This window comes from Trichoderma harzianum (assembly GCF_003025095.1).
Source record: "Trichoderma harzianum CBS 226.95 unplaced genomic scaffold M431scaffold_7, whole genome shotgun sequence".
In the NCBI taxonomy this organism is placed as follows: Eukaryota; Fungi; Ascomycota; class Sordariomycetes; order Hypocreales; family Hypocreaceae; genus Trichoderma; species Trichoderma harzianum.
Genome location: NW_020209255.1, coordinates 1,716,002 through 1,743,963, shown reverse-complemented (window position 1 = coordinate 1,743,963; position 27,962 = coordinate 1,716,002). Strand labels below are relative to the sequence as shown.

Here is a 27,962-nt window from a genome sequence, read left to right as displayed (position 1 = left end):
CCGTTCACGGGTAACTGCCGAAGCAGCGCTCGCTCAACAAAGGGAACTTCTGTTACTTTCTTTCCCCCGAGAGGCTCTCTTTTGGGATCTTAGCATCTCGGTTACAATGCTACGGTACGTGGATCTAGCTTAAAGGCTACCTCTCGGCATTAATCATCTTATACGGGATACCAAACGGTATCTAAACAAGCATGCTACCACTTGTTCTCATGTTTCTTGATGTGATTCTCATTTGTTGCGAGTACAGACAAAGTAAGCTTTGTTGTCTCCCCCTTTTCTCAGTTTGCTGTATTACTTGTAAGAGATTATCGTATGCAAGCAAGCAAACAAACAGCGTGCATATTCGGTGGCTTCTGACATACCCAGCTAGCGTTTATGATACATTCCCTCGCCTTGCAGTGCCCACCCTCCTCTCATTAACTGGGAATATGTCACTGCGGATACAATATTATCAATCTCTCTCAAGCATCATATCCACATCCACATCCATACAAGCCTCTCTTCCAGTTCATCTCCATCCCCCGTAGTATCCATCCCAAAGGGCTCCTCCAAGTAAACCATGCTGCTCGCTTCGCTTAGCTGCCACCATTAAGAAAGAAAGAAAAAAACAAAGAAAAGAAGAAGGGAAAAACAGTCCCACATGTCCCTTTCTCTTCCTCGGCGAAAGGTGGAACGAGCCCGCCCCCTGATCCCCAGCTGCACACCATCGTGTCAAAGCTAGGCCGCCGATATAGTATTGCACCGAGCCTCCCGTCCCCTTAGAGCTCACCCACCGAATCATGGCACAGCATGAGGCGAAAACAGAAAAGAAAAGGGGACATTTGGAAACAACTCCAAGGGGTCAGGCCTGGCATGGGTCGGCGCACGCCGGATCAGCGTTTTTTTCACTATCTTCTTTCTTCTTCTTCTTCTTCTTCTATTCTTCATGTATACTCCGTGCTATCTTTTGAAACCGGGGATTTAGTAGTACACGCCTGAGTGCCGCCTCTTTTGTCACGGATACATATCCGGGTCTTTTCTGGTTTGAGCCTAAGACCCTATTGAGAGTCTCTACTACTAATCACTCTACCGTAACTACCAGGAACAAGCATCCGAGAGTCGTGTGAGGGGAAAAGAAAATGCACCATGTGGCTAAATCGGAGAGCAAGCCAGGGTTTTTCTCCAAGATCAGGGGAGGCCTGCAGGCCCCGAAATACCAGAGGTACATTGCATGGACCGGGGCCGCTCCCCTGGTATCAAGGTTGCATGGCGGAACAGGTACAGACATGTACCATGTCTGGGCATGCATGACGCTAGATCTGGATAGAAGAACAATTTCTGGGCTGTCAGAGGGGGGAAGCGTGTTGGTATAAGTTGCTCTGTATCATGCAAAATATGACTAGACTCGGATTGGTAACGGATAAAACGCTCAATCATGTAACTGGTATCTCTTGTAGCTGTTATAGACAAAGGGGAAAGAAAACGATATATACAGTGTGCAAAAATAAAAGTGAAGAAAAAAGCCTTGTCCCAAGTTGCGTGTCATCGTAAATCGCCTCCAAAGTCCTATACGAGGCAAATAGGTACTATTGTTGTGTACAAAGCAAAAGAAAAATTGAGAAGAAGGCATCAAACAAGCCAACAAAGAAAATATTGCAGTATAAAAGGCAATTATGAGAAAAGGAGAGAGCCAGTCTCCAACGTTGCAATGCGGAAGCTGTCCCTCAAAGGGGAACCAAGTATAAAGCCCGGCATCCGAATATCCCCCATTTTTATAACACTTGAGCAGGTACTCCGTAGTCGCCAAGATATCGTAACAGATTTCTAATTTTGTATACTTCAATTTTCGTATGAGACTTCATACTTCGTAGTCTTTCTTATAGCGCCGTCGTCACCATCCGTTGATCCATGTCTTTGTACTGTTGTGAGGATGAATTCTTCGCTCGTGTCGTCGCTCTGGTGGGCAGCCGTGCTGCGGCTGACGCCATCACCGCCCGGTCCAGAATAAGGTTTCCAGCTTTGGCGACGCGAAGGGGACTGAGAACGAGCATATCCATATTTGTTAGGGTTCCCTGATCCCAGGCCACCTGAGGCTCCAGTAGATCCCTTGCTGGTGTTGCCTCCGAAGACCGAGGGGAAGAGGAAGGCCAGGACAATACGGCACATGGGCAAGCAGGCACAGATGATGGCGACGTTTTCTTCGATAATGGTCCACAGTGTAGAGGTAATGTCGACTAGACGAATTCGTTAGCATGAATGTTTTGTCAAGAGCAAAGGAGGGCTGGGTAGGGGGCTCACAAGTCGTATCAGGGCTGGTTGTCGAGAAGTTGAGAGTCGTGGCACGCAGAATGGATGTAACGGTAACACTGTGATTGTTAGCAATGCATTCTGATTAATAAGCTAGAGAAAAACCACTCACAAACTACCAAGAGCAAAGACAAACATCAAAGCTCGCTTCTGGTTGACTGGCAACTTGCTCGCCCAGATGGGCTGCATCGGCAACAACAGGATCAAAACATCAGTAGCAATAGAGTAACCGGCGTTACTATACCAGTTCTCTGTCAAACTGATGCACGTTGGTTTGCTGGATTTGTCCCAAGCTCCTGAAATAGGATGGCATTGAAAGATCGAAGTCAACGTGCTCGCAATGCAGTAGGCTGTAACGATACCCAGGAGGATGTAGCACGCGATGCGGAACCACCTTTGGACGAATATTCGCAGATATAAGAGAACAATCGACATTTTCGTCAAGTTAATGGTCAGCTTGTAGAAGATTTGTGCGACGTAAAACCACTGTTCCAACGGGTAGATGTGTGAGCATAAATCATGAGACGAAGCCATATAGTGGAGCTGTACCTTGAGGGCTTCCAGTTTATCGTGAGGTGACAAGGACGCAATGTGTTTGCCGAATCCGTAATTGCACGAAATCATCATAAATATCTGCACCAAAAGAGTGCATACCTAATGAAAAGAAGTGCGTTAGTTTCCCATTCCAAGAGAACCCAACGGGAGAGTGGAGATCCGTACAAAGGACACAGCAATGGTGCCATCGTCCCAACCCAGCCCCGATCTCCTCGAAATACGATTCCAGAATCTGATAAAGACGAAGATGGGCGTGACGACAAAGAATACGATGCTCGGAATCCGGACCAGGTTGGCATGGCTCTGGGCGGCCTCATCTGGAGTGAGGAACGCCATTGCTCAGTCGTATACGGAAGGGCCCGGCAGTTGGAGAGCAACAACAACAACACAAGAGCCGACGAGATGAGAGAAAAAAACGAGATATCCAAAAGGGAGGGTTCGGAGGGGAATAGCCGTCCCTATATCTTTTCCCCACGATTACCCGCGAGTGAAGGAATGCAATAGGACTCAAGCACCGGCGAACGGGGCCGCGAAGGTAACTCGCACGGCAGGACAGTTTAGCCTTATAAAGAAGCTACCGCTAACAGAGTTTGGCTCTTACGTCTAACTGTTGCATGTCCGAGAAAGAGATTGCACCGGAAGAAAAAGCTGCACTTGGATGCTAGAGGCTAGGCGTTTCATCAGCGGCGCCGAGGGACATGGAGTGGCTCCCGAGCTTCGATGCCACCACGGCGACAAGGCCCTGTCAAGCCACGATACACCCCCGCGAAGAGAGAGGGAAAAATAAAAGGCAGACATTTTGCTCTTCGCTTGCCAGGGCAAGACGTTGGGCATGGTTTCGGGGGTCTGGTCTGGATCTGGACAAAAGTGGGATGGGACGATGGAGAGGCGAGACGCAGTCTTTGACCGGGACAAGGCGGGAGAATCCGCTCATACTGGTACACCATGCTGCTACGTCCTAGTCACCACGTACGAAGGACAAGTACTTGCATGTAAACACAATCTGTTGTTGCTGTGTGCGTGGGTACTGGTGGTAGAATGGCTTGCTTAGCGCCGAAGCCTTTCGGGTTTCAAGCGGCTTGGGAGGGATCTTTTGCCAAGCTGTCGTTGACATATGTCTTTTTTTTTTTTCATGTTGTATTTCTCCATGTCTATCTCAGAGCCATGACTACTGAAACACTGTAGATACCAGTCACTTACTCAGCTTCAATTGAGTAGTGATAAGACAGAGTGGAGTGTTGTAGAGGCAAGTATGGTTCTCACCATGTGCTCTATCTTGGCGATCCCCGTCCCGCCCACGAGAAGAATGCAAAAATATGAGCAGTAGCCCATCGTTAGGGGCAGAGAGACTCCTCGCGGGTTCTTCGCGGGCTCCTCTCAGGCTCCTCTCAGGCTCCTCTCAGGCTCCTCTCGGGGTCCTCTTCCCGGCGCGGCTCACACGAGATTGTCTGATGGTGGATTCACTTTCGCATGGCCTCATCATGCTCGTACTTGCATGTACATGGATTGCCGCTCATGGGAGGGCCCGAGAGGACCGAAAGAGGGCATGAACCCGCCAGGCCTGGAGCGGACTAGCGCCGCGCCGCCAGCGGACCTGGATGGACAATCGGGAAAGCGCCCCAGTTTGAGGGTGGGCCCTGCGTCATGGCTGGTGAAAAGGTACCTTGTCTGGCGTTCTGCATTTCTCAGGATGAGACAGCTTAGCAGATTGCTAGCAGTTACAGGTCTGACACGACGCTGTACGAGCATTTCCAAGAGAGCTGCGTCCAGCTGCATTGCATTGCATGTGCAAGCTGCGGTACCCGGAAGGATTCGCCGGGCGGGGCTTCTCTTCAGCTTCTATAAAACCACAGGTACTGAGAGGTATATTGGGTGGTACTGCACTCTAACTGTATGCAGGTACCCTACTAGAACGAAGCCACACCTACAGAAACGGGCACCAGATGGCAAATACACAGGCCCTGTCGAACGAGATAAGGGAAAACAATAAAAGTCCGCTCTCGTACGAATGAATAAATCAACAGCAACCTGGAAAGGAGGAAGGGCTCCAAAGACATGGGGGAGGCTGTGCATGGCATGGTTGTGATTTATCCGGGACAGGGAGCCCCCAAGACCCCTTCGGTCAGACTGAGAGCCAGCGCAAGCTAATCTCTGCGATCGTCACCATTTGGGACGCTTACGGCAGCTGTCAACGGATGTGGTGGTGTGCAATTGCTGTATGCAGATTGTCATCGGGCCGGCTGTGCTTCGATTGGCCAGATCCCTCACGATGTTCGATGCGACATTGACGAGAAGATGCGCAGATACAAAGTACATGTAAGCAGCCAGTTTACCGATCAAATGTTTCTGGGGAAAGTTTACCAGTGCGCTGGGAAATACGATGTTGGACGTACCTACCTTATGCTAGTACTTGTAGGTATCTCCCAGCGGAGATAGCGGCATCTGCTGTTGGTTTTATTGCCGTTCGTCTATTACACATTGCAGATTCGGTAGAAAAAGGTGTGGTTGTTGGTTGGTACAACATCTCTTGCAGTACTTTATCTTGACGACACGTTCTATTCAGCTGGAGCCAACATCTGCTCCTGTCCCCGTCAAAGCTATCGGTACCTTAGTAGCTCGTGCCGATCAGCAATTGAAAACGGCCAAGATCTGCGCGAGATGGACAATTGATATACGACAAAGATCTTACGCGTATGTGCACCAACGAAATATCGATACACGACCATGAAATCAATTGCCAGATATCATCATGGTGAAATATATGTGGTAGAAGCTTTGCCCGCAAGAAGTGGCTCTCTTGGCTCCTGTGGCTGCGAATTATTGTCGAGCCATCGCCTTAGTTCTCCGCCGGCGGCGTCAGTCCCTTCGATAAAAGCTTGCGGGCGGGAGGGCCGCTACGATCTCCCGCAGATCAATCGGATCGTGACATTCTCGAGTCAGTTGATTGAGGAAGCTTAAAAAGAAGCAAACTGTAATTGAACGATGCAAAAACAGTCAATCACGACACTCGCTGAGCTTTTCGCCGTAGATATGCGGGAAAAGCGCTCCTGATGCTGCCTTGGCATTTTCAGGCCTCAGTTCTGTTGAAGGATTCCTCCTCTGCTAAATGCCTGCGTGCAAGGTTCTGTACCTGCCTGGGTGCACGGAAATACTGGTAAGCACCGGCCAACAACAAAGGTACCTCCATGTACCTCTGGGAGCCACTAGGCGCTCTTAGTGCTTCTGCGATACGACAGCGCCTCAGGGTTGTGGCGCCTTTCAGGCGGTCCAGGGTATCCCGGATGGCTTGGCCCCTCACTCTTTCAATACAAGCGCAAAGAGGCGAACGACATGTCGTCAATCGAAACCCTGCTTCGACGACGTCTCTTAGTGCCTGCGCCCAGCCTTTTGCCGGTGTCTGGATTGGGCAAGTTGGCCGTACTTGTAAGCACCAGAGCAAGCCGTCGCCTGCTTTTGGCCTCACTGGCCTCACTGTGGCCGTTACTAACAACGCTTGGAGAAGGGACAGCGTGAGGGGCAGGCCGGTAGATGGCCGAGGGGAGAAGAGGGAAGCCTCTCAGTCGACCTGCTCGCTCGCTCAACAGCTCAGGTTATCTGATGGTGCAAGATTTCGCGGATGCGTGTCATGCATGGATACAACGCTGATCCCTCTGGGGAACGGGACAGACCAAATACATGTTCGATCGGCGCTTCATGGAGAAGACGATATGGATATAAGCTCGCATGGACGCCTCGAGTCCGTCAAACGCTTTCATCTGCCGCTCTGCTACCTCGACGCTCTTTTAATATTCGTCTAGCCGTGCGCCCACCTAATGGCACACATTCCACGGAAGCCCTAAACCGCCACGCCCGCTCAACCGCGAGGCTCTCCATTCTCGGCTCCTGCGTCAGTTTCAACTCCGAATGTCGGCTTCTATTTGCTACCAGTTCCAATGGCGAAGAAAAGGAGTCAGAGCTATGGACAACGCCAAACACTTATCAAGGGCCTCCAGTCCATTAAATGCCCCCCGTGGCGCTGCGTCCGCGGTGCAAAGTCCAAAGGTGCCGTGAGAGCCGTCTTGTCCAGAATGCTAGCCCTGACGGGTTTGCCGGCTCTGCCGTGGGGAATGAACCTGGCCATGCTTGTTAATGAATTGGCAGTGGGTAAGTAATGGGTCGGTTAAATCCTCAATCCACTTCCGTCGCATGTCCTTTTTTTTTTCTTGCAATGCCTGGATAAGCGCGCTGCCAAGTGGTGGCGCATAAACAGGCATAAATATTAAATCTTAACCTTGTGAAGAAAAGAAGAATAGAAGGAAATCCTAAACCAGCATGGAGAGATTTCATCTGGGTGAGATGTGCGTCATGCTACTCTTTTACATGTCTTTGGTAGCTGCCATGCGCACACAAGATATCTCAGCACCATAGTCGTCGCCTTTGGCCGACAGGAAAGAGAAAACAACCATTCATTCTCCTCTCTTTTCTCTTTCCTCTCTGTTCTCTCTCCCTTTTTCTCTCCTGACCGCGAGTTGCGTTCCGCGGCTTGCATTAATAGCTAGTAAGGAGAGATTACTTAACGAGGAGCTAGAAAGCAATAGTTTGTCTCTTTCATCTCGTCATTCCTCAGCTTTCACCCACAGCTGGTAGGATGATTTCCTCTTTCATGGCCGCAGATTGAAGCTTTCAAGAGAAGTGACGGGTCCGGCGCTGTCAAAGCCCCAGAAAGCCCCCCGTCAGCTCTTGATCCATTGGACGGCATAGCCTACGGGAGGAGGCGAGAAGGTCACTGAACTGATGCCAAGACGCTAGAAGGCGTAGAAGAGCAGTCTGCTGAATGGGACCCGGAGGGCCAGCCTTCTCAGCTCCTGCGGTGAGGACGGTAAACTCGGCCGGGACACGGCGTAGGACACGAGTTGATTGGACAAGGCCGGTCTACATGGCTGACCAAACCACCATTTTCTGGGGTGCTGACAAGACCTCATCCGTCCAGACAGCATGAGTAGAGAGAAAACTAACCGAGAAAAAACGTGGCACGCGGGAATGGGGCTTCGTCTGTAAGCCCATTGATGAGGCTGGTTTTGATACTATGATACCAATAGATCAGTATTCGTCCTAGAAGCAGCAGGGCCTATGGCTAGCACGGATCCATTGCTTCGCTGAACGAGCCGCAACGGGCAAGGCGGACAGTAGCGGTTGAAAAACGTGGCCATGGTAATACGGCACGAGATGGAATCGATATTTCCGGCCATATAGTAGAGGTGGATAAGGCCTAATGCCTGGCTGCGAATTGAGTTGCCCGTCGACATATACGGAGCAGAGTTAGCGAGTAAAGGGCATGGCAGCGACATTCCGGCTGCAGAGCTCGCTCGTCGCATGTCACAGGCCAGGAGATGCGGCAGGGCTTCCAGGGTTCATGCGCTCCAGCATGGGAACAGAGCTCTCGTATCATTGCTGCTGCTGTTGGTCCATCGCCTGCAGCTGGTTTACGTTATGGAGGTTGTCTGCCCCCTTGCGGTTGCAGCCGGCCAAAGGATCTGTGTTGCCGGTATATTATTCAAGTTGCATCGAGGTGCCGTCTGCACGCAAACTGTTCCCTCCGCCTGGTTTAGCCAAGCCCCCAAGCAGCGAATCAAGGACCAACAGCGTCTCGTGCCGAACGGAGGGGCACGCAATAGGAAAATTAACCGCAGGTATCGTGTCGGGGTGCTGCAGGTACCGCCCCAGGTATCGCCCCCCGTACCTCGATGGTACCGCGCACTAAGATTGCGGTGGCTGCACTTCGGCTGGCGCTGCCGCGGAGAAGGGGGGATGCTAGCCATGTCGAGGTAATTAAATGCAGACAACCTGAGCCAAGTACATGCCGCTAATGGGGGGCATAGATTGCTGCTTCTCCATATTCGCAGCCCGTTTTGCTGTTGGTAAGAAAGAATGGAGATTGCTGGGCAGACCGGTCTGTCGCCCGTTTGCCTTTGTTGGCCGCCGTGCTGCGCGCAGCATTACAGTACGAGTACAAAGACGAGCAGCTGTTGTTCGCTGAAGGGTACTTGATGAGTACCTTGGCCCGGCGGTGCTCGCTACAATTGCGGTACCTGTGGATGCTCCCAAGATGGATTGAATTCGTCAAGCCTCATCAAGCCTCGTCGAAGCCCTGTCCGATTCCACGAACCTTTCTCCGCTTGCCACGCGCAATCGCCAGCCCTCCCCTGGCTTTGGAGCTGGCAATGGCTTGTTTTAAAGGCCTCTTGTCCCCCTCCCGTTTTGTTTCTTTTTCTGCATTGAGTCTGCGTCGAGAATAACTTCTCTCCCAGGTCAAGAACCAAGCAGACTCTCTCTCTCTGCCCTCTCCTCCCTCCTCCCCAAAGCCATCATGAAGTTCTCTACTCTCGCCTCTGGCCTCCTCTCGGCCGCCGGCCTGGCTTTCGCCCAGGAGGCTGCCAACGGCACCATCTCCAAGGGCCCGTTCCCCTTCGACCTCAACGGCTCCAACTTCACATACCCCTGGCCCGTCAACGTCTTCACCTTCACCAGCCAGCAGCAGAAGCTGCAGATGGCCTACATGGACATCAAGCCCACGTGCGCCCCCAACGGCGAGACGGCGGTGCTGCTCCACGGCAAGAACTTCTGCGGCCCTACCTGGAACTCCACCATCATCGCCCTCGCCGGCGCCGGATACCGCGTCATTGCGCCGGACCAGGTCGGCTGGTGCAAGAGCTCCAAGCCCGACAACTACCAGTTCAGCCTCAACCAGCTGGCCTGGAACACCCGCGGCCTCCTCAACACGCTGGGAATCGGCAACATCACCCTGATCGGCCACTCCGTCGGCGGCATGCTCAGCACCCGCTTCGCCCTGCAGTACCCCAGCACCATCGACCGCCTGGTCCTGGTCGACCCCGTCGGCCTGGAGGACTACGTCGAGAAGGGCGTGCCCTACGTCTCCGTCGACGACGACATCGCCGCCGAGGCCGCCCAGAACTTTGACGCCCTCAAGGCCTACGAGCAGCAGATCTACTACGTCGGCCAGTGGGACGACTCGTACACCATCTGGGTCACCATGCTCAACAACGTCTACTTCGGCTCCAAGCGCACCCAGTTCCTCAAGAACCAGGGCCAGATCGTCGACATGGTGCTGACCTCGTCCCAAGCCCACTATTTTGGCGACATTGTCTCCAAGACTCTGCTCATCGTCGGTGACCAGGACAAGGTCGCCATCGGCTCCAACTGGTCTCCCCCGGAGGTTGCCGCCAAGCTCGGCCACTTCAACGTCCTGGGTCCTCAGGTCTGCGCCGAGATCCCCGACTGCACTCTGTACCAGTTCCCCACCCTAGGCCACGCTCCTCAGATCTCTGCTCCCTCCAACTTCACCAAGGTTGTCCTTGACTGGTTGAATGAGTAAATTGGGGGAAACGAGTCTACATTAGATGTTCCTGGTTTAGCTGAATAGAGGGAAACGGAGAGGGTGTCTGTCATGGAACGAATGCATTGTTTTTGTCATGTATATATCATTGATGGTTTACTGTTTTAGTTTTTGTTTTTTTGCATAGTACACACCCTTTTAGTATCGAGCTGTGTATATCCAGGCGATTGACGAGATGAAGAGGCGCGGCCCACATGGGCGATATGAATCCATATAATTTCTTTGACGCAAGCTAATTTTGGAATTGCACGTGTACGTGTTTAAGTCTTGTTATGTTTTTAGCCATGTGCTCATTATTCGCTTTCTGCTACTATAGCTATAGTGGTCTAGTATCTACTACTACGGCTTCATTCTTCTAGTATCTCCTACTATAGCTATTTTTATCTATATTTACTACTATAATTATATTCGTCTAGTATTCGGTATTATTTGCGACATCGGATGCTGCATAGGCGTTCCCTTATCAAATGTTGCTCGTGAACCATCCTCTTTGTAGTCCACCTTTGAACAGCCGTATCAGTCAAAGCAACAATCTACCCTACAACCAATTCTTTCAACACCGTTCAACATCTTTGTTCACAACCTCTACCAACAAAACACATACCGAATACACAAATACATCAATAAACATAAATATAAATACACCAAAACACGCAAAACCAAACTCACCATGAATCCAACCCGCCAAACAAACCCAAAATGTCCCTCCTCATTCATCTCACCCCCCTCCTCATCCTCATCCTCCTCTACCGCCTCTGTCCAGCGCACTTCCCGCCATCGCCAACAACATCCAGGCTTTTCATCCTGTACAGCCTCATATGCAACCTTCTCGCCCACCGCACCTCGCCTTGGCCGCTCATACAGAATCTTGTCCTGCTTATTCTCGCGCACGTCCTCCTCGCTGCGATATATTTCCTGCACTATCTTGCCAAGTTCGCATGTCTTGCGAAAGAGGCGCTGTTACCGGTTTATGCTGACTTTGCGGAGTCTGTTCAGTTGAGTGTACGGAATATAGCTGCTCATATTCATGGAATTCAGCTCGATGAAGTATCCCGCGATAAGGTTATAGACAAGGATGAGAAGGAGGATCATTTCACTGATGAGCTCGAGATCAATTCTAAGCCCGAGCTTTACAAGTCTATTGACAGTTTGGCCGACCCAGTCGATGTCAAAGCTGCTTATACTCCTCCTCCACCTGAGGAAACATTCCAGCTTCGACAAAGTTGGACGTCCTCTATATTCTTTTTCATTCAAGCGCAACTTCTTCGCCTACATGAGTTTGTGCAACTTTCCGTACTATACGTACTACACTTCTATAGCATATGCTTATGGCACGCCGAAATCATTACATCACTCTATAACCAAGCAAGTTTGACCTTATACATCACACGTATCCGTGTTATCCTCCTCATCAAGCGTAGTCTTGAACCATTCCGCCGTGTATTCTCAAAGCTCACAGTCCTTGGCAATCTATGCGCCCCCGCCATCACCATCTTTGCCCTGCATTTCATCGTTTGGTCAATATTGTTGTCCTTTGGCGAGCTGTATGTTTTGTTTGTGTGCTTACTGTGCATATTTTGGATTCTCTCCTGGTTGAGTTAAGAACACTGGAAACAGGCCAGAAAATAGACAGATAGATGATAGAAATAGTTAAACCAATTCTCATAATTTGATCCTATATCCTTATGTTACGCCGGATTATGCCCTTTTCAACCCATATTCGTACATGTCCCAAGTTTCTTGACCAGCAAAGAATAAAAACCCACCAAAACAATTCCCAGCGCCAGGCTCAGCAAGTCACGTCGCCAATCAGCTTGTGATCCTTCGCACCCACAGGCCAGTAACTTCGAATTCTGCATCCTTCTCCTGACGCTTGTAAGCCCTATGCAGCTTCAAGCCCAAGTCATACTCTTCATGTTGAATCTCAGCCAGCTCCTGTTTCAGCCCCTCTACTTTTTGCTTCTCAACCTCCCTCTTTCGGAGCACTTCTGCGCTGGCCATCAGGTTATCTCGCGGCATCAGCTCTGTCATTTGTTGGATACTTTTGTTGATGTTGACTCTGCGGTGCGCCAGTGCCGAGAGAGAGGCATTTAGTTGCGCAATCCTGTCATCGGGTGCTGATGCCAACTCCGGAGGTGCGGGTGGAAGCGGCTTGGCAGTAGACAGAATGGAGCTTCGGCCGGTGGACTCCGTATTGCTGCCGGCTCGGGTGCGGCGCGGTTCACTAAGAGATACTTCGCTCGACACCGCCATCTGATCATCGGCTCCATATGGACTGGACATGTAGGCCCTCTGCTTAGGAATCGTTATAGGGGTATGGGCATTGTCCCGCTTCGCAAATGGACCTGGACGGCTCATCATCGAAGTAGTAACCGGTGCGTTTGCGGGCATCTGCTCCACAGCAGCCTGTGGAGGAGTCCCTGCGTTCGATGTAGCATAAGTGGTGACACTGAAGCGTGACGGAGGTTGCATCCACGCCTCATCAGTATTGGAGCGTTTGGGGGGGGCCTCATGGAACCCAGTGACGGCTGCGGCCGAGGCTCTCCGAGGAGGAGGATTGATGTAGGCCGGACTTGAACTTGATAGGTTGGATGGCGCCGAAGGTTGGGCTTGGTGGGTTTGCGGCGGCTTCCTCTTGATGATCCTAGGCCCGGTAGGAGTCAAATCTTGGACGGCAGGTGACTGTGATCGAGCTGATGGTATGGATAGCGGAGTCGGGTAGTCATGATTAGGCGGCGTAGGAAGCGCATTATCACCGATATTAGCATTGGTATTGCGCGACGCAACCTTGTTTGCTGCTGGTGTTATGTTTAGTGGCTTTGGAGCCAATGAAGACGGAAGAAGCTCGCGGTCGGTGGCTGCCTGCTGGCGCGGAGGTGTTTCCAACTGAGTGCCAGACTGAATAGGTGGCAGGGGAGCTGATATGTTTCGAAGGCCATTTGGGGTGCGGCTTGCACGCTTGCTGCTCCTCCGGGGGATGTGAATGGGCGGCGCCCCATTTTGCCTTGGTCGATCGGCCAGATTCTCTGTTGGCTCCGACTTGCCCTTGGTGAGAAAGCGAAATCGCTGGGCAACAGCTGAAGTGTCAGTGGGAACCCTTATGCGCATCTTGGTACTCCGCGGTAATGCGCCTTGTTGCAATGGGGCTGGCACGTCCTCGAGGCTTCTTGGGTTCTCAAAAGATGTATCGTACAAGTCCGGAGCGGGCTGGTAGGCAGTGTATTGATGTACGGGAACGGGAACTTGGCTCATTTGGCGCTGCTGTGTCGTAAACGACTGTGTGGGCTGCTGCCCTCTAAAAGGATACTCTCGAGGGACGTCGGCGTCATCGTCGTCCAGGGGAGAGACAGGTGCGCTGCGCGGCAATCATTTGTCAGTACCAGTATTGAACAATATTGAAACACGGTTGAAACCCAGAAAAGCCCGAGTTCTTTGTTCAATGGAAATAGTTGAACGGATACCTAGTTTAAAGCGCTAACATGGATATAAAGCACTTACTTATTCTTGAAAGCGCCAAGTTCCGGCGAGCTTGGAGGCGAGATTTGGTCGAGCGCTGGAAGGCGCCGCCTCGAATATGTCGAAGCCAGCTTGAAATTGGAGGTCGGGGACGAAGAGTATCCGTCTCCGTCGCTAGTACTCGTAGAGGTGGATTCCGAATCGGTCACGATCTGAAGTTCGGGATATGGATATGCTGGTGCGCAATCCTTCGAGTCTTGTCGCACTCGCAATAATCGTCTAGGGTTCCTCGGTGGCGGCTCAACGGCGATGCGCGACGATGCGTCTGCAAAATCAGCAGGATCGTCTGTCGGAAATCTGGAACTGGGGAAAAGATGTTCACGTCAGCCGCAAGCCGTTTGTTGGCTATTTCAAACAAATGAACAGAGCAATAGGCAGTGGGCAGTGCAGATAGCGTGAGCCGGCGGGTTGTAGTAGCAGCATCATGCGACCAACCAACGGTGATGGGGAAATAGTCCGATGCACGATTGGCCTCCAGCTTGTTTTTTCCCTTTGTTTCCTTGTTTGACGCGCATTCGCCCAAGGCTGTGCCCTTCACCAACGAACCGGCATGTGCTCTCGGGCGAATGACAGCATCAAAACAAGGTGGCAACGCAGCACACAAGGTAGGATAGGATAACAATCTGCATGACGCAGCCACGGCCAGACAGGCCAATTCCAGTCGTAACTCGGGAGATGTACGTACATTCCAATTCCCTCGGTTGATGATGCAGCGGCGAATAATGGTAGTATCTGCTTATCGTGCACTATCTCTGGCCTCTCTGGCCTCGGTGGTCTCTGCGGTCTTTGCGGTTTCTGGTGATTGTAAAGTCTGGAGTTGAAGCTGGAGACGGCGATGCCCAGAGCATTATTGGCAGGGCTGTACTCGTACAGATAAATCTCTGGCTTGTCTGTGCTGGGGCCGTCTTTAAGCTGATGCCGGATGGAGGGCCGGTGCAGCCTGTCGAGACCCGCTGTGGCAGAGGTTCGGGGGCGGTCCCACATGGTATGAATGGCTGATGGCTGATTGATGGACTGGGCGCTGTATTTTTGGGTGCACGGCTTTTCCAGGGGATGCGCCGCAGGACCTTTAGCGGGGGGGACCGCGGTGCTTTAGTGCCCGTGGGAGCTGCCACAGGCGCACTTGTTGCAAGCAGCTGGTGCTCGTTCGCAGCGTTTTGTGTCAGACAGGTCTCAGCTCCTGTTTAGCCGTGCATCCGTTCTCAACGTGCAGGAATGTGTGACTGGCACGTCTTGTGAGCACCGAGAATCCGGAGATCGGATTGAAAGGAATCTCGCTCGGAGCGGAGAGAGACAAAAAAAAAAAAAAAAGACTGCGCGGATGGGATGACAGTTGAGATGGAGGAAATTAAAGTTCGATGGCAGGCAAAGTGCGTGTCAGACGCGATGCAGTTGAAATGAGGCTGCTCTTTACTTGACACAGAAAGAGGCTGCTAAGGCGGTACAGCTGACCTTCCTCTTCTCTCAGCAGATCGGCGGTTCTCTTCCATTCTTTCAACCCTCGAGACATTTAGTTTGGACACCTCAGTATATATGGCCGACTAAACTGCCGCCGTCATCATTCATCACCAGACGGACAGACGCCTTGATCTGCAGCCTGTGGGCAGAAACAGACCCAAATATGTTGCACGAGAGTGGCATCTCTAGCGGCAGCGTTCATCCACCAACCAATTGACGCGCTGGTGACAGCTCGAGGACCACGGGGGCCCCACGCTCGACATTGTCACAGATGTGTTTCGGCGCCAATTGAGTGGCTGCTGGCACCAAAGTGACATTTAGCCAAAGGGACGCTGCATCGAATGTAACCACGAACGGCGCACAGAGTAAAGAATTGCGAGCGCGAGTGCTGGTGCAGATGCGGTTGAAACGGCGACACTGGACTGGACGGCTCGATGTGGGGGCTCCCTATTTTCTCGAATCCTTGAAGTTATTGCACCTCCAATCGGATATCGCAAGCGGGCAGCTTAAGAAACATGAAACATCTGTCCGATAGACTATCTCAGGGGGCCAACAGAACAGGCCATTATCTGCTCTAGTCTTACGACAGAATTGAAGACCTTGGTACTTCTGCGTACTTGACCAGGTGAAGAATATCCGAGTACGGAGTAGATTAGAGCGTGTTCATAGAGTTGGTGTTGGCGGTCTATGACTTGCATCGTCAACATTGAACGGTTCTTGACATCATCTAATCCAAACACCGAGTCAGAGTATCACGGCGTCATCTCCCCACTGTATGGGGCCTGGAGCACAGATCGGTGCCCCGGAAGAAATCTTACTCGCCTCTATTCTTAGTGCCATTTCCCATCTCGTCCTTTGAAAATGACGGCGTCTGTTTCATGCCCTAGTGCCTTACATCAGACGCAAGGGGGGTCCCAGTCGAAATCACCCATCGATTTTGAATATTCGGCCTCGAGTTTCCAGAAGGAGAGACAGATCCGGTCGAACAGTAGATGATCCTATTGGTAGATGCTAATAACTAATAAGAAGGATAACGATCGAATCAGGAGAAACTTCCACTAATGAAGGAGATCTGATGGTCGGTTGTCCATTTCCATATACTACTATTCTATTATGGCCATAGAGAAACAATCTCATACTGTCCTCCATCAAGGATTACATGAGATTTTAACATGACACTAATGTTGACAGCAAGGTGGCTTTATATACATGTAATTACATATGCCGTGTGTGTGTCAATCTTGGCTCGTACAAAACTAAAGGTATTTCAAACCTGTCTGTGATCAGGTGCGTATCCCGTTCAGCTCTTGATGACTATTTCCAATCCACCAAAACAGTGTCCCCTTCTTCAATGTGCGCCGCCTTCAAGCCGTATTCCCACACTTGCTTTCTCTTCTCCTCATCTTTTGTCTCTTTTGCGACCAGCAGGTCCGTTGACGTGCCGTCCAAATGCAACACCTCGCCGCGGTGAGCCTCAATCTCGAAGCAAGCCCTAACGGCGTCCGCAGCGCTCTTCCACGGAGTCCTGATGACGCCATTGGGCTTCACTCGCACGCTAATCTCGGTGACGACGGGCAGCACGAGCTTCATGACGACGAAGCTGATGAGGAAGCCTGCTCTGCGGGCGATGCCGGTGGGCATGCCGCCCGGGTCCAAGTCGATGACGGAGATGTTGCTCAGTTTGGGGTCCTTGGCAATGCGGCTTGCCAATTCCTCGCTATAAGAGCATTGTCAGTGGCGGACTCTTCAAAAGCCCGAATGAAATAAAAAAAGAGAGAGGATGCTTCTCACCACAACATTATGGCGCAAAGTTTGCTGGCACCGTAGCGACGAAAGCCTGAGTTGGTTGTTGGGTCTTCTTCTGGTCTGCTCCATTCACCTTTGGCGAGGGCTTCTACGCCTGGATACAGAGTTGGATATCTTGGATCCTTGTATGCGCTTGTCACATCGTTGCGCTTGTCTTCTATGCTGCAGAGGGATTCAGGGATTCAGTCTCGAGCCTCCTTCGCTGTGCTCTTTCGATGATATATGTCTTATACTTACTTATGGGCCCAGCTGCCAACAAGGAGAATACGGCCCTCTTGCGCATCCATGCTCTGCAGGAGGAGGAGTGACAGGAGCAGATTGGACAGAAAGTTGACCTGCCATGACATTTCGAAACCATCCTTGCTCATGGCCTGGAATACCCCATGTCAATAAACTGACTATTGGATGGTTAGCAGCATAGGTGAACTTACAATGCCCGCGTGGTCTTGATATCCGGCATTCAAAATCAGGGCCCGGATCCTAGGCAACTCGCCCTTGGCCACCTTGTCGTTGATGTCCGTGGCCGCCTTCCTGATATCTGCCAACGAACCTAGGTCGACATCAACCGTCTCATGCTTGTGATTTGCCGGGGCCCGAGACAGAGCCGCGTTGAGCTTCGTCGCAGTCGCGGCCTTTCGCACAGCATACACGCCGGTGTAGTTCGAGGCCAGGTCTGGAGTGCCGAGGATGTTCTGCACAATGGCGGAGCCAAGTCCGCCGTTGGCCCCTGTGACGATGATGGTCCCCTTTGACCCCATGTTTCCTTCTTCCTCGCAGCTCTTTTGAAGCTGAACTTACAAAGACCGTCCTCTTACCAGAGGGATTTGTTCTTTCTCGGTCTGATTGATTGAAATAGGAGGAGAAAAGAAAAGATTCCAGAGTCCTGACTACCAGCTAAAAAGAGGAGCGCAGCAGCGGGCACCAAAGAGATTCTTGCGGATCCGTTTCCGCCGGCGCAACTATTGCAGCATGGATGCACGTCTATGCACACCGAGAGGATATGACAAATATAGTGAATCAACCACAGCCAGATAAGCCCACCTCATCTAAGCGCATGTACGGTACGAGTACATATTGTCGGTAGGACTGGGTCACGTCTTATACGGGCGGGCGAGGCTACTGGAAGAGGAAATAATCACGAAGTTTGGGGAGTGGAGGTTGAGCTTCAAACGTGCGGGCACTCCGTACACATCTTTCCTTTTCATACATCAATACCCTCTTGGCTTCATATAAATTGATTTGCTCTTTTCTCATATGGCGCTGCGGTCTTCCATCCGTTGTGATGCCAACAGCATCCGCCTCAATTTGCGATCCAATGCGAAATTCGGCATATCTATCGAGCACATGTAGCCTGCAGGAATCACGTCGTAGTGGCGGATATTTTCCCGCTTGCATTATCCCCTCTCCACCGAAGCTAGCTAAGTCCAATTTCATGATGTGTTCTTTTTACGCAGCTAATTTGATGCATTCCTCATAAAGCTTGCCAATCTCGATTCACACAAGAAAACTCCAAGAAACCCCAGTCACAACCGCCCCAGCGAGCAAGACCAGGCCGGGTGAGTTTCTAAGGCCAACACTCTTCTTCCCACTCTTATCACGACCACCATCACTCGCATGGCCATTATCCCCATAACCAGCGATGGCACTTGGATCGTGCTCAATGGTAATGAAATCCGTAAGCCCAAAAGGCTGGCAGATTGTCCCCGCCGCACATGGAATCACGGCGCTCCACATGCCGCTTGCGCAGCGCTGCCATGAGGTTGTCATGCAATTCCATTGGCCCTCTGGAGAACACATCTCGCCCGTGGGCCGTGCTAGCTGAGGATTTGAGCGAGGGTCTAGATCAAAATATCTCGGTGGGTCTGGATGAAGATCTGAAAAAGAGTCTGGATGAAGATCCAAAAGAGGATCTGAACGGAAATCTGAACGAGGGTCTGAATGGGGGCCTGAACGGAGGTCTGAATGGAGATCTGAAAGAGGATCCGAATGAGGCTCCGAACGAATATCTGGACGGACATCAGGATGAACATCTAAAATAGGATCTGCATGAGGTTCTGCATGAAGATTCGAATGAAGATCTAAAAGAGAATCCGAATGAGGCTCTGAATGAGACTCTGAATGAGACTCTGAATGAGACTCTGAATGAGACTCTGAATGAGACTCTGAATGAGACTCTGAATGAGACTCTGAACGAACATCTGGATGATAATCAGGATGAACATCTAGAAGAGGGTCTGGGCGGAGATCTGAAATAGGATCTGATCGAGGGTCTGAATGAAGATCCGAATGGAGATCTAGAAGAGAATCCGAATGAGGCTCCGAACGAGATTCTGGACGAACATCTGGACGAATAACAGGATGAACTTCAGGATGAAGATCTAAAAGAGGATCAGGATGAGGTTCTGAGTGAGGGTCTGAACCAGCATCTGAGCTGTTGTTCGAGCCGGTGCGAGATAGTGTCTCCAACGTGGGCTCGTCGCGGGTGAGCATCGGGGGAGCAGCCACACGGGCCAAGAGTGCCCAGCCAGGAACCAACAGTCCAGGGTCTTTCATTCTGACAGAAAGACTGTGATTGCTCGAGTTCGACGTGTAATCTTTGCAAGGCTTTGTTGAGAGCGAGTAAGTGAGTGAGCGATTGCAAGTTCCAGCGTTCGGTATGCCCAATTTTCTCTAGAGAGCTTGTCTTAATCTTCCACCAGGTTGAAAGTGATTCCGCCTATCAAGGTTATAGAAAGCTTACCACCGCCCTGGGAGCGATGAGTAGATTGATAAACCAAGTCTTACTTTTCTACATGAAAAGTCTGGATCGAGTCATCTCAAGCGAATCGGTGCCTTGTGGGGTCCGCTTCAGACGTGGATGTATTCTATTGGAGCGTTTTACAGGTCGCTGAATAGCTTCACAGGGTTGCCTCTGAATGGGTGAGACGGTAGCGCCATGATGTGCCAGCAAAATATTGATTGTGATTGTGATGCACACTCGCCAGGAGGTGAATCATGGCTCCATTACCCAGTTTAAGCTGCCAGATAGCCATCCATTATCAGGCTGTAATGCAGTCTCGTAATGAGACGATCGGAAAACTTCACTCGATCACATTTCCCCTCGCCACAATGCTCTACCTATGATTCCATCCTCATACTTCTCTTGCCCAGGCCTTGGTGGCCTCCATCTTGAGATCCTTCTCCTGGAGCTTCCTCAGCCGCGCCCTCCTCTTCACAATCATGATTGTTACGATGAGAGCTGTAGCGAGGAGCAGGCCTCCGCCTAGACAAGATGCCACCACTATAGTCTCCGTGTTGACATCGACGGCGCTTGGGGCAAGAGAAGCCATGGTCCAAGAGGGGGGAGTTGTTGCTGGAGGATAATCGAGGTGTTAAAGCTTGATTGTCACAGCTTTTCAGCTCTGTCAAGTGTAAGGTCGTAGAAAATTGAGATAACGTTTCTGGTTCAATATGTTAGACACGAATGGGGATCGAGACGTTCGTGAGACGTACAGATTGTGTGTGATGAAACCGCTCAACGTAAAGACTCCGTGATAGCACACCAACAAGATAGAAACGAGTGAAGTAGATGCAAGATAAAAGGGAAGAAGGAAGAGAGAAAACATCTGTTGGCCTACCTAGGTACTTAAAGCTTCGAGGGAAACATGTTTGATTGGAATAATCGGATGACCCAGGAGGATTGCCATTGTCCGCCTCGAATCTTCAGATTGTTGTCTTGTATCAGCTGAGGCGCTTAATATTGTCTCGCTCGGGCGGGTGCATGCAAATGGAATGCTGTATGCAGCTGTCCGTGATCTAGAAGATGGAACAAACTTCAGTAGCGCCATGGCGGTTACACAATGCTGATTACTCGTGGCTTGAGGCTCTTCATAAAACATAGATATTGGCAATTTAAAGCATAAAGACCAACGCTACATAACAATCTTTCACTCATTGCTAACTCCTTGACCCACCTTCATCCCCATTCTGTATCCAACCATCTCATGAGTTACACGTAAAGCGGCAACACGACCCAGCTCTTGGTTTGCGTTGCAACAGCCGGGAGAGAACCCCTGCCATCTCTTATGAAAAGTTTGCTTTCCCGCGGCAGTGAGGCGGCTCTCCAAGCAAACACCCGGATTCATTCGTCTTTGAAAGCATTATCATTATTCGGTAAACAGAAAGCATAAAACAGGAAATGCAAATGCAAAAAAAGGCAAAAAATATCCAGAAACTTAGATGCAATGCAATCTATGCTCCTGGAAATTTTGCCGTATCTTCTTGTACTCCTTGGTAGGAGCTGGATATGTCCTTCGAAGTTTCAATATGTACGATTGTATGTTATAGACAAGTCTTGTCTCGCTGGTTCATCATGTCTTTCATTTGAAACGATGTAGGGCTGTCCCGTTCCAGGCAGGATACGTGGTGTGCCACTGGCCGTTATCGTTTGTGCTAGTAGATGAAGGAGTATAGACGGTGGTAAAGGTAGAAGTTGTGCTCGACAGGACTGGCGTGGTCCACCAAGAGGAAGACGATCTTGAAGACGACGCCGTAGAGCTAGATTGTGATGTTGTAGAGCTAGGCTGTGATGTCGTAGAGCTAAATTGCCACGTCGTGGAGCTAGATTGCCATGTTGAGGAGCTGGACTGAGATATCGTAGAGCTAGATTGCGATGCCGTAGAGCTGGATGGCAGTGCCATGGAGCTAGATTGAGATGTCGTGGAGCTGGACTGCGATATCGTAGAGTTGGTCGGCCATGAAGGAGGTGGGATTGGGTATATTATTGACGTGGTAGTTACACCCGATGCAGTTGTACTGGACGTGCTCGTCGTTTGAGACGCCGAAGAAGTGGCTCGGTGAGAGCTGATCAGTGGCACCGAAGTCGACGACGCTGTTTTCGAGGCGCTTTGAGATGATGTAGTAACGGCCTTATAAGTGGTAGCTTTCGAGGTAGAAGTTATCTTCGAGGTCTTGCTTGTCACGTGTGGCCGAGTTGTGACTGTCGTCGATGCAGTGGTTGTGCTATGTTTGTGAGAGGCGTGAGAGGGGGTGACGGTAACTTGAATAGTCTTTGTCACGTCTGCAGGTGCCGTTATGTCGACAATCGACACCGTCGTCGGGACCGTGCGGGTGACGGTTGAGGCCTTTGCAGTCTCGGTGACCGTCTTAGCAGGAGTTTTGGTCTCGACAACAGTCTCAATCACCGTGACGGTACCACCACCTCCTCCGCCGCCATTATTTCCTCCACCACCTCCGCCCGGCGGATCTCCTTCTCCTGGCTCGAGAGGCACAACAGAGTATTTGGGTTTCTTGTGGTCGTTTACCGGGGATCCTCGGAGAACTAGCGCCCGTTGGGGGAGAGCAGCTGTTATGGAGAGGCATGTAGAGAGAGCAAGGATCAGAGAGAGATCGCCACGCATCTTGAACAAGCTTCTCTTCTCTCTTCGCTCTTCTAACGGCGTTATAAGGCAGGCATGCAGGGAGGCTGAAAGCGGCTAAGAGAACGAGGAATGCAGAGCAAAACGAAGTACTCGTATTTGATCGCTTAGCGGTTTGCCTGGATGGAGGAATGTGATAGGAGGGGAGCGGAGAAGAGCAGCATGTTGGGCGGCTGCCACTGTGGCCGAATTCTATGGATAAGGCGGTTGGAAATGCGATGGCTGGTGGCTGGGAATTCCGGAGGCTGGTCTCGGGATCGGGCCGCCAAATCGACAGCGCAAGGGGTCCAGAAGGTAAGCGGTGCAGTGGGGCAATGGAGGAGAGTCGGGGAAACACTAGAGCACTAAGTGTCCCTATGTGAAGGCTGTGGCAGCGAGCTATTACAGGGGACCTTGTAGTGAGCGGCCTTCTATAAACTGATAACATGGAAACGACCTGGATGCTCGTACGAGTCAATGCCAGGGCTGCTTTGGGCCGACAGTTGCTGTTTGGCTTAGTACTCGGCATTGGATCGCTTTGGTCTGCATCTCTGCTGTACCTACATGAAAGCTTCAAATGCAGGAACATCCAGTACTCGGTACATGAGGTGAACATGTTGACAAGAGTGAGAAGCAATGGATGCGCACGTGACATTACGACACCAAGCTCCTTTGATGGCTGTGCTATTTCTGTCCTTGCGCACCTTCAGGGAATTATCAAAGCAACAGTCGACGCATCCATGCTTTATCCCAGCTAGAACATCATTTCCCATCAAAGACACGACGTTTGAGATCATTTCCAAGCCACGGCTGTGGCGTTTACATCCTCAAGCCATGTCGCTTGCGCAATGCGTGTGGCGGTGTCCCGGATGTCGAACAAAGCCCGCCACAGCGCTTAACAGGACATGGAGCCTCATTGTCCCTTGCATTGATTGATGACTGCATGGGCCAGGACCTGCAAAATCCCACAGCAAGGAGACCCACCACGGCCAAAGAAGCTTATAATCAAAATCCCCTTGCATCAAGTGTTCAGGAGTTCAAGTGATATTACAGTAGTAATTTGAAGTGCCGGACAGCAGTGATCAGTAAGCTGATGACGGTCCACCTGTTCAGTCGGACAAATTCTTGCAGTGGTGCTGATTGTGGAATCATGATTCAAGCCCGGCTACGGAGATTATAACACTACCTAGTACTTGCTGCCGAGCCCGTCTCGATGGATGTCGTGTGGAATAAAGCAGAATAAAGCAGGCGGCTATGTCAAATAGTTGGGATGATTTCAACTAATGTCAAAACACTCAATGTCTTGCGCGGCGGCAATGACATCAAACGCGCAATTCCATCTATTCTTTGTGGCGGCGAGCAGGTGATTTGCAAGGCTCACAAGCTGCATGACGTCCAACGAACCGAAGACACAGCCACGACCCTCTCTTTGCGCCAATAAGGGCTAATGCCTCGCCAGGGATGAACTGTGGGCTCTACCTTATTTGCTTATTCTCACGCAAGGCAGATCGTGCGTGAACAAGCTCCAGTCGTTACGTTTTGCTGCTAACTTTGCGGCTAGCTGCGCGGAACTTGCACAGATGGTTCTGGTAGGCAGGTGGCACAGAGGTACATAAGCCGATTTCACCCAGTTCCTTCGTCCACCTGGAAACTTCCTCCCCGATAGCACCTACGACGTCACCACCGTTGCGCTTCCATCGCAGAAACTCGCCGCGGAATCACCCACTCCAATATGTCTTATCAAGGATATGGCCAGCCCTACGGCCGTAAGTAGCCTCCCCAATGGATTTTTTTCTTTCTTTGTTTCCTTTTCGCGAACCAGCTGTCCTTGGTCGCGCAGTCTTGTGCGATGACGGCGACGCGCAATCCTCTACTAGTTTAGCCCTGTGATCACAATCTAACACATCGCAGAACCGCCGCCTCCCCAGGGCTATGGCCAGTATCCCCCTCCTCAACAGGGCCAATATCCTCCTCCTCAGCAGGGCCAGTACCCTCCTCCTCATGGGCAATATCCTCCAGCCCAGCAAGGCCAATACGGCCAGCATCCTCCCCCTCAGCAGGGAGGATATTACCAGTCTCCCCCGCCCCCTCCCGGCCAATATCCCCCACCACAAGCGCCCTACGGACAGCCGCCGCCTCAGCAATACGGGGCTCCTCCTCCTCAACACCAGCAACCCTACGGAGCGCCTCCTCCAGGCCAATATGGAGCGCCTCCTCCGCAGCATGGAGGGCATTACGGTGCCCCTTCCCCGGCGCCTTACGGAGCTCCCCCAGTGCAGCCTACGCCGCCGTCTATTGGCTATGGCGCACCCCAGATCATTCAATGGGACGGCACCCCCGATGCCCAGGCTTTGCGCGGGGCCATGAAAGGCTTTGGAACGGACGAGAAGACACTGATTAACGTGCTCTCGCGAAAAGACCCGCTACAGATTGAGGTGATTCGATCCACTTACGAGCGCACCTTCAAGCGCAGGCTGGTAGAGGATATAAAGAGCGAGACAAGGAGTTGGTTCGAATTTGGTCTGGTGCAGCTTGCCCGTGGTCCACTGTTGGCTGACATTCATAACCTGTTCGATGCCATGGCGGGCCCGGGAACTAAGGAGATTGTCATGAATGATATTCTACTGTCAAGATCCAACGCCGACCTGAGAGCTATCAAGAGCGCCTATCAGCAAACATTCCGACGAAGCTTGGAGAACGATGTCAAGGGTGAACTAAGCCTCAAGACGGAGAGGCATTTTTTGATAGTGCTGGCTGCTAATCGAGCCGAGGACTCAGCGCCAGTAAACCCACAGCAAGTGGAAGAGGACGTCATGAACATCTACAGGGCGACCGAGGGCAAGGTTGGCACCGACGAGATTCTGGTTTGCAGCATTCTAAGCAACAGAAACGACAACCAGATCCGAGCCGTCGCCCATACCTACAAGCAAAAGTTCAACCGCGACTTGGATACCGTAATTCAGAGCGTAAGTACCTCCTTGCCTTTTGGCTGCTTTGCGCATAAGCTAATATCGTACAGGAATTCTCTGGCCACATGAGAGATGCTCTACTGTTTCAGCTCCGTCATGCCGTTGATAAATATATGCACGCTGCGCAGCTTTTGGAGGATTCTATGGCCGGCTTGGGCACCAAAGACCATCTCCTCATTTCTCGAACCATCCGATTCCACTGGGATCGAAACGAGCTTGCAAACGTCAAGGGGGCCTATCAGCATCGGTACAAGAAGCCATTGGCCACTCGTATCAGGGGAGAGACATCTGGTGATTACCAGAAGCTGATGGTTGCCTGTGTTGGAGAGTAAAGCATATAAATTCTTGGGCCGGCAGCTGCATTGGTGGAATCCCAACACGATTACACCCTAATGGAAACTTACACCTAGATTCTTTAATGATGGCTGGAGATCATGAGGCGTTTGGAAACCCTTTTTTACATTGTATTAACAAAATTTTGGCGAGGTACTACCAGGACATCAAGTTGGAGAGGAGGGGTAAGGTAATCAATTCTTCAATAAGAAATTTGAATCTGACTTTGATGCCTCTTGATAGCTCCCAAGTGAATGACGTATGAGGCCAGAGAATAGCCTCAGATGAATGTGACCACTCATTCGTAAATGTATTCCGCCGTGGTCACACGATAGGTATCATTAAATATACCCCAATGCTAGGGGGGATTGCATTTGATCTGTTCATTTCCCCGGCTGTGAATCAGAGCTCGCCTGCCCAAGAGTTGCGCCCGTTATTTGCTCTTTCTCTATCGTTCTATTGACAACGAAAGGGCAAGAAACAGCTTGGCTCTTGTCTAATCTTCTATATCGTCTCGGCATGGATTGTCTTGGTGGCACAGCAGCCCGTTGGCGGCCAAAGCTGCCCAGAAGTCAGGTTAGTGAATAGAACCTGCTCGATTGCCAGATGCTCTCCTTCGTTCCCGCCCTCCCCCCTCTGCAGGAAGCAGATATAAAGCATCTTCGTCTTGCTCGTGAGATCTTTTTCTCCCTTTAATGAAGCACTGCTATCCGATGTGAGTTGATGCAGGTATCCATTTTCACCCACCAACACCATTTCTATCTTGATCCCTACAGCGTTATATCTGCACCTCTATCCGACCTGCTTTCATTATCATTTCTGCGTCAAGATGAAAGTGGAAGAGGCTGAAGGCACTGTGATGCCCCTGGAGAGCATTCCACCTGCGGCGGATCTTGCTCCAATGGAAACCCTTCCTGTCAATCCCAAATGGGACCAGCAAGACGCCCTCTGTACGAAGCTATTTGGGCCATGGGATAACCTACCTTGCCACAACCACCTCAACGAGGGCCGGCTACTGCGAGACCTGGATGATGCCATCGTTCTCTTCGAGACGCTGATTTATCACAGCGATGCCGGTTTCCACGCCTGGCGGGAACATCACAAGCAAGCCATGGAAGCTGGACTTGCGGAGATCCCCACATATCCATACCTCCAGAGAAGGACTCGAGATGGCAAGCGCACATGGAACGACGATGTGTGGGAGCAGCGATACTTTTATCTCGTCTATCACCGCCAGCAGATCATCATGGAGCGACTCTCCCGACTGCCAGCATTGCCTCGATATGCCCGAGAGGATTTCTTTGGTTCATACCCTGCGCCTCACCGGGCGATGCTCAACAAACGCGGCAAGGGACGGTACACGCGACCCCTCAAGCTGCGATGCGACTGGTGGAGGTCAGTGGACTTTCTTTTGGAGGGAGCATCTTTGAGATGGGGAATGGACGCAGCGGCGTTGAAGGCCACCTTTTGGGCGGATGAATACACCTCCAGCGTCAAGAAACAAGCACCAGAATGGGAGGGCACGATGAGGGAGGAGGATCAAGCTGGGGCCGGCACTCGGAAGGAGAAGATTGAGTCGCTTGAAGATGCTGTTGGACTGGCTGCAAACCTGGTTTCTGGGGCTTTGTGCTTTGCCCGTGGTTGATGGCTTTGTCGGACTTTGCTAAACTTTGCTGGACTTTGCTGAGAAGGGTTTACGATTATGACTGACGACATGGATTTGCAGCTATGCAAGAGTGAGGAGTTGAAGATTAAGCACGCACACGAGTATCCATAGGGAGTTAGCACCTAAGCAGTATGAAATGGAGGTTCAAGATTTCCAGGTACGCAGTAATGCGGTGAAGAATGATTGAAGATGACATGTCATAGAAGTATGCAGAATCCTGTACGGAGAACGGAGAGGTACGCTCTGTTGGTTGCATTAGTGCCCTGTCATGTAGAGTCATGCGACGATGAGTCGTGAAACACTGCGGGAAAGGATGCTAATGAATAATGAATAGTGCATGCATGAACAGTTACAATTAAGCTTTCCATTCTTATGTAAGACGGTGAGAGCATGGATTGTTACAATACTGAGTCGTACTTAACTGTAATAAAGTATTGGGTTGCACTGCTAAAAAGCTCGTGGAGAATTAATTTATCAGCAAGTCCCCTGCAGAAGGCCGTGACAGGATACTATCTGCGAGTGTTTGCAGTGGATATTTTAGTAATATTATATTACGATGTCGCATTTCGACCCAGCGGAGCGGG

General features: G+C 51.1%; 13 protein-coding genes across 13 annotated transcripts; 5 read left to right on the top strand and 8 right to left on the bottom strand.

Moving 5' to 3' along the window:
* The first annotated feature begins 64 nt into the window (after nucleotides 1–64).
* Nucleotides 65–653, top strand: M431DRAFT_451526 (hypothetical protein). Its single transcript, XM_024915273.1, has one exon. It carries the CDS (start codon nucleotides 192–194, stop codon nucleotides 525–527), a length of 336 nt encoding a protein of 111 aa, XP_024773833.1. The 5' UTR covers nucleotides 65–191; the 3' UTR covers nucleotides 528–653.
* Nucleotides 654–1,818: 1,165 nt separating this feature from the next.
* On the bottom strand, nucleotides 1,819–3,177 carry M431DRAFT_482972 (hypothetical protein; the record flags this gene model as incomplete). Its single annotated transcript, XM_024916085.1, has 4 exons — nucleotides 1,819–2,213; nucleotides 2,278–2,345; nucleotides 2,399–2,940; nucleotides 3,007–3,177. The coding sequence occupies 4 exons, from the start codon at nucleotides 3,175–3,177 to the stop codon at nucleotides 1,819–1,821; spliced, it is 1,176 nt and encodes a 391-aa protein (XP_024773832.1).
* Nucleotides 3,178–7,862: 4,685 nt separating this feature from the next.
* M431DRAFT_451507 (hypothetical protein) lies at nucleotides 7,863–8,281 on the bottom strand. The gene has a single exon (XM_024915272.1). It carries the CDS (start codon nucleotides 8,193–8,195, stop codon nucleotides 7,905–7,907), a length of 291 nt encoding a protein of 96 aa, XP_024773831.1. The 5' UTR covers nucleotides 8,196–8,281; the 3' UTR covers nucleotides 7,863–7,904.
* Nucleotides 8,282–9,187: 906 nt separating this feature from the next.
* Nucleotides 9,188–10,213, top strand: M431DRAFT_496107 (hypothetical protein; the record flags this gene model as incomplete). Its single annotated transcript, XM_024917456.1, has 1 exon — nucleotides 9,188–10,213. One exon carries the CDS (start codon nucleotides 9,188–9,190, stop codon nucleotides 10,211–10,213), a length of 1,026 nt encoding a protein of 341 aa, XP_024773830.1.
* A 720-nt stretch (nucleotides 10,214–10,933) lies between these two features.
* Nucleotides 10,934–11,836, top strand: M431DRAFT_496106 (hypothetical protein; the record flags this gene model as incomplete). The annotated part of the gene is made up of 1 exon (XM_024917455.1): nucleotides 10,934–11,836. One exon carries the CDS (start codon nucleotides 10,934–10,936, stop codon nucleotides 11,834–11,836), a length of 903 nt encoding a protein of 300 aa, XP_024773829.1.
* A 101-nt stretch (nucleotides 11,837–11,937) lies between these two features.
* On the bottom strand, nucleotides 11,938–13,795 carry M431DRAFT_451465 (hypothetical protein). Its single transcript, XM_024915269.1, has 2 exons — nucleotides 13,696–13,795; nucleotides 11,938–13,589 (listed from the first exon to the last, which is right to left on the bottom strand). The coding sequence occupies exon 2, from the start codon at nucleotides 13,484–13,486 to the stop codon at nucleotides 12,044–12,046; it is 1,443 nt and encodes a 480-aa protein (XP_024773828.1). The 5' UTR covers nucleotides 13,487–13,589; nucleotides 13,696–13,795; the 3' UTR covers nucleotides 11,938–12,043.
* Nucleotides 13,796–13,953: 158 nt separating this feature from the next.
* Nucleotides 13,954–14,823, bottom strand: M431DRAFT_451487 (hypothetical protein). Its single transcript, XM_024915270.1, has one exon. It carries the CDS (start codon nucleotides 14,732–14,734, stop codon nucleotides 14,285–14,287), a length of 450 nt encoding a protein of 149 aa, XP_024773827.1. The 5' UTR covers nucleotides 14,735–14,823; the 3' UTR covers nucleotides 13,954–14,284.
* Nucleotides 14,824–16,286: 1,463 nt separating this feature from the next.
* On the bottom strand, nucleotides 16,287–17,878 carry M431DRAFT_509162 (hypothetical protein). Its single transcript, XM_024919240.1, has 4 exons — nucleotides 17,446–17,878; nucleotides 17,252–17,385; nucleotides 17,000–17,176; nucleotides 16,287–16,925 (listed from the first exon to the last, which is right to left on the bottom strand). The coding sequence occupies exons 1-4, from the start codon at nucleotides 17,770–17,772 to the stop codon at nucleotides 16,523–16,525; spliced, it is 1,041 nt and encodes a 346-aa protein (XP_024773826.1). The 5' UTR covers nucleotides 17,773–17,878; the 3' UTR covers nucleotides 16,287–16,522.
* A 630-nt stretch (nucleotides 17,879–18,508) lies between these two features.
* Nucleotides 18,509–19,567, bottom strand: M431DRAFT_88126 (hypothetical protein; the record flags this gene model as incomplete). The annotated part of the gene is made up of 2 exons (XM_024923875.1): nucleotides 18,509–18,876; nucleotides 19,435–19,567. 2 exons carry the CDS (start codon nucleotides 19,565–19,567, stop codon nucleotides 18,509–18,511), a joined length of 501 nt encoding a protein of 166 aa, XP_024773825.1.
* Nucleotides 19,568–19,698: 131 nt separating this feature from the next.
* Nucleotides 19,699–20,343, bottom strand: M431DRAFT_6382 (hypothetical protein; the record flags this gene model as incomplete). The annotated part of the gene is made up of 2 exons (XM_024921648.1): nucleotides 19,699–19,761; nucleotides 20,152–20,343. The coding sequence occupies 2 exons, from the start codon at nucleotides 20,341–20,343 to the stop codon at nucleotides 19,699–19,701; spliced, it is 255 nt and encodes an 84-aa protein (XP_024773824.1).
* Nucleotides 20,344–22,080: 1,737 nt separating this feature from the next.
* Nucleotides 22,081–22,413, bottom strand: M431DRAFT_50433 (hypothetical protein; the record flags this gene model as incomplete). Its single annotated transcript, XM_024918455.1, has 1 exon — nucleotides 22,081–22,413. A coding segment is annotated over one exon (333 nt), but the record flags the coding sequence as incomplete, so codon positions are not given.
* A 1,899-nt stretch (nucleotides 22,414–24,312) lies between these two features.
* M431DRAFT_451313 (hypothetical protein) lies at nucleotides 24,313–26,126 on the top strand. The gene is made up of 2 exons (XM_024915268.1): nucleotides 24,313–25,376; nucleotides 25,430–26,126. The coding sequence occupies exons 1-2, from the start codon at nucleotides 24,774–24,776 to the stop codon at nucleotides 25,709–25,711; spliced, it is 885 nt and encodes a 294-aa protein (XP_024773822.1). The 5' UTR covers nucleotides 24,313–24,773; the 3' UTR covers nucleotides 25,712–26,126.
* Nucleotides 26,127–26,541: 415 nt separating this feature from the next.
* Nucleotides 26,542–27,357, top strand: M431DRAFT_6379 (hypothetical protein; the record flags this gene model as incomplete). Its single annotated transcript, XM_024921647.1, has 1 exon — nucleotides 26,542–27,357. One exon carries the CDS (start codon nucleotides 26,542–26,544, stop codon nucleotides 27,355–27,357), a length of 816 nt encoding a protein of 271 aa, XP_024773821.1.
* Nucleotides 27,358–27,962: the final 605 nt, after the last annotated feature.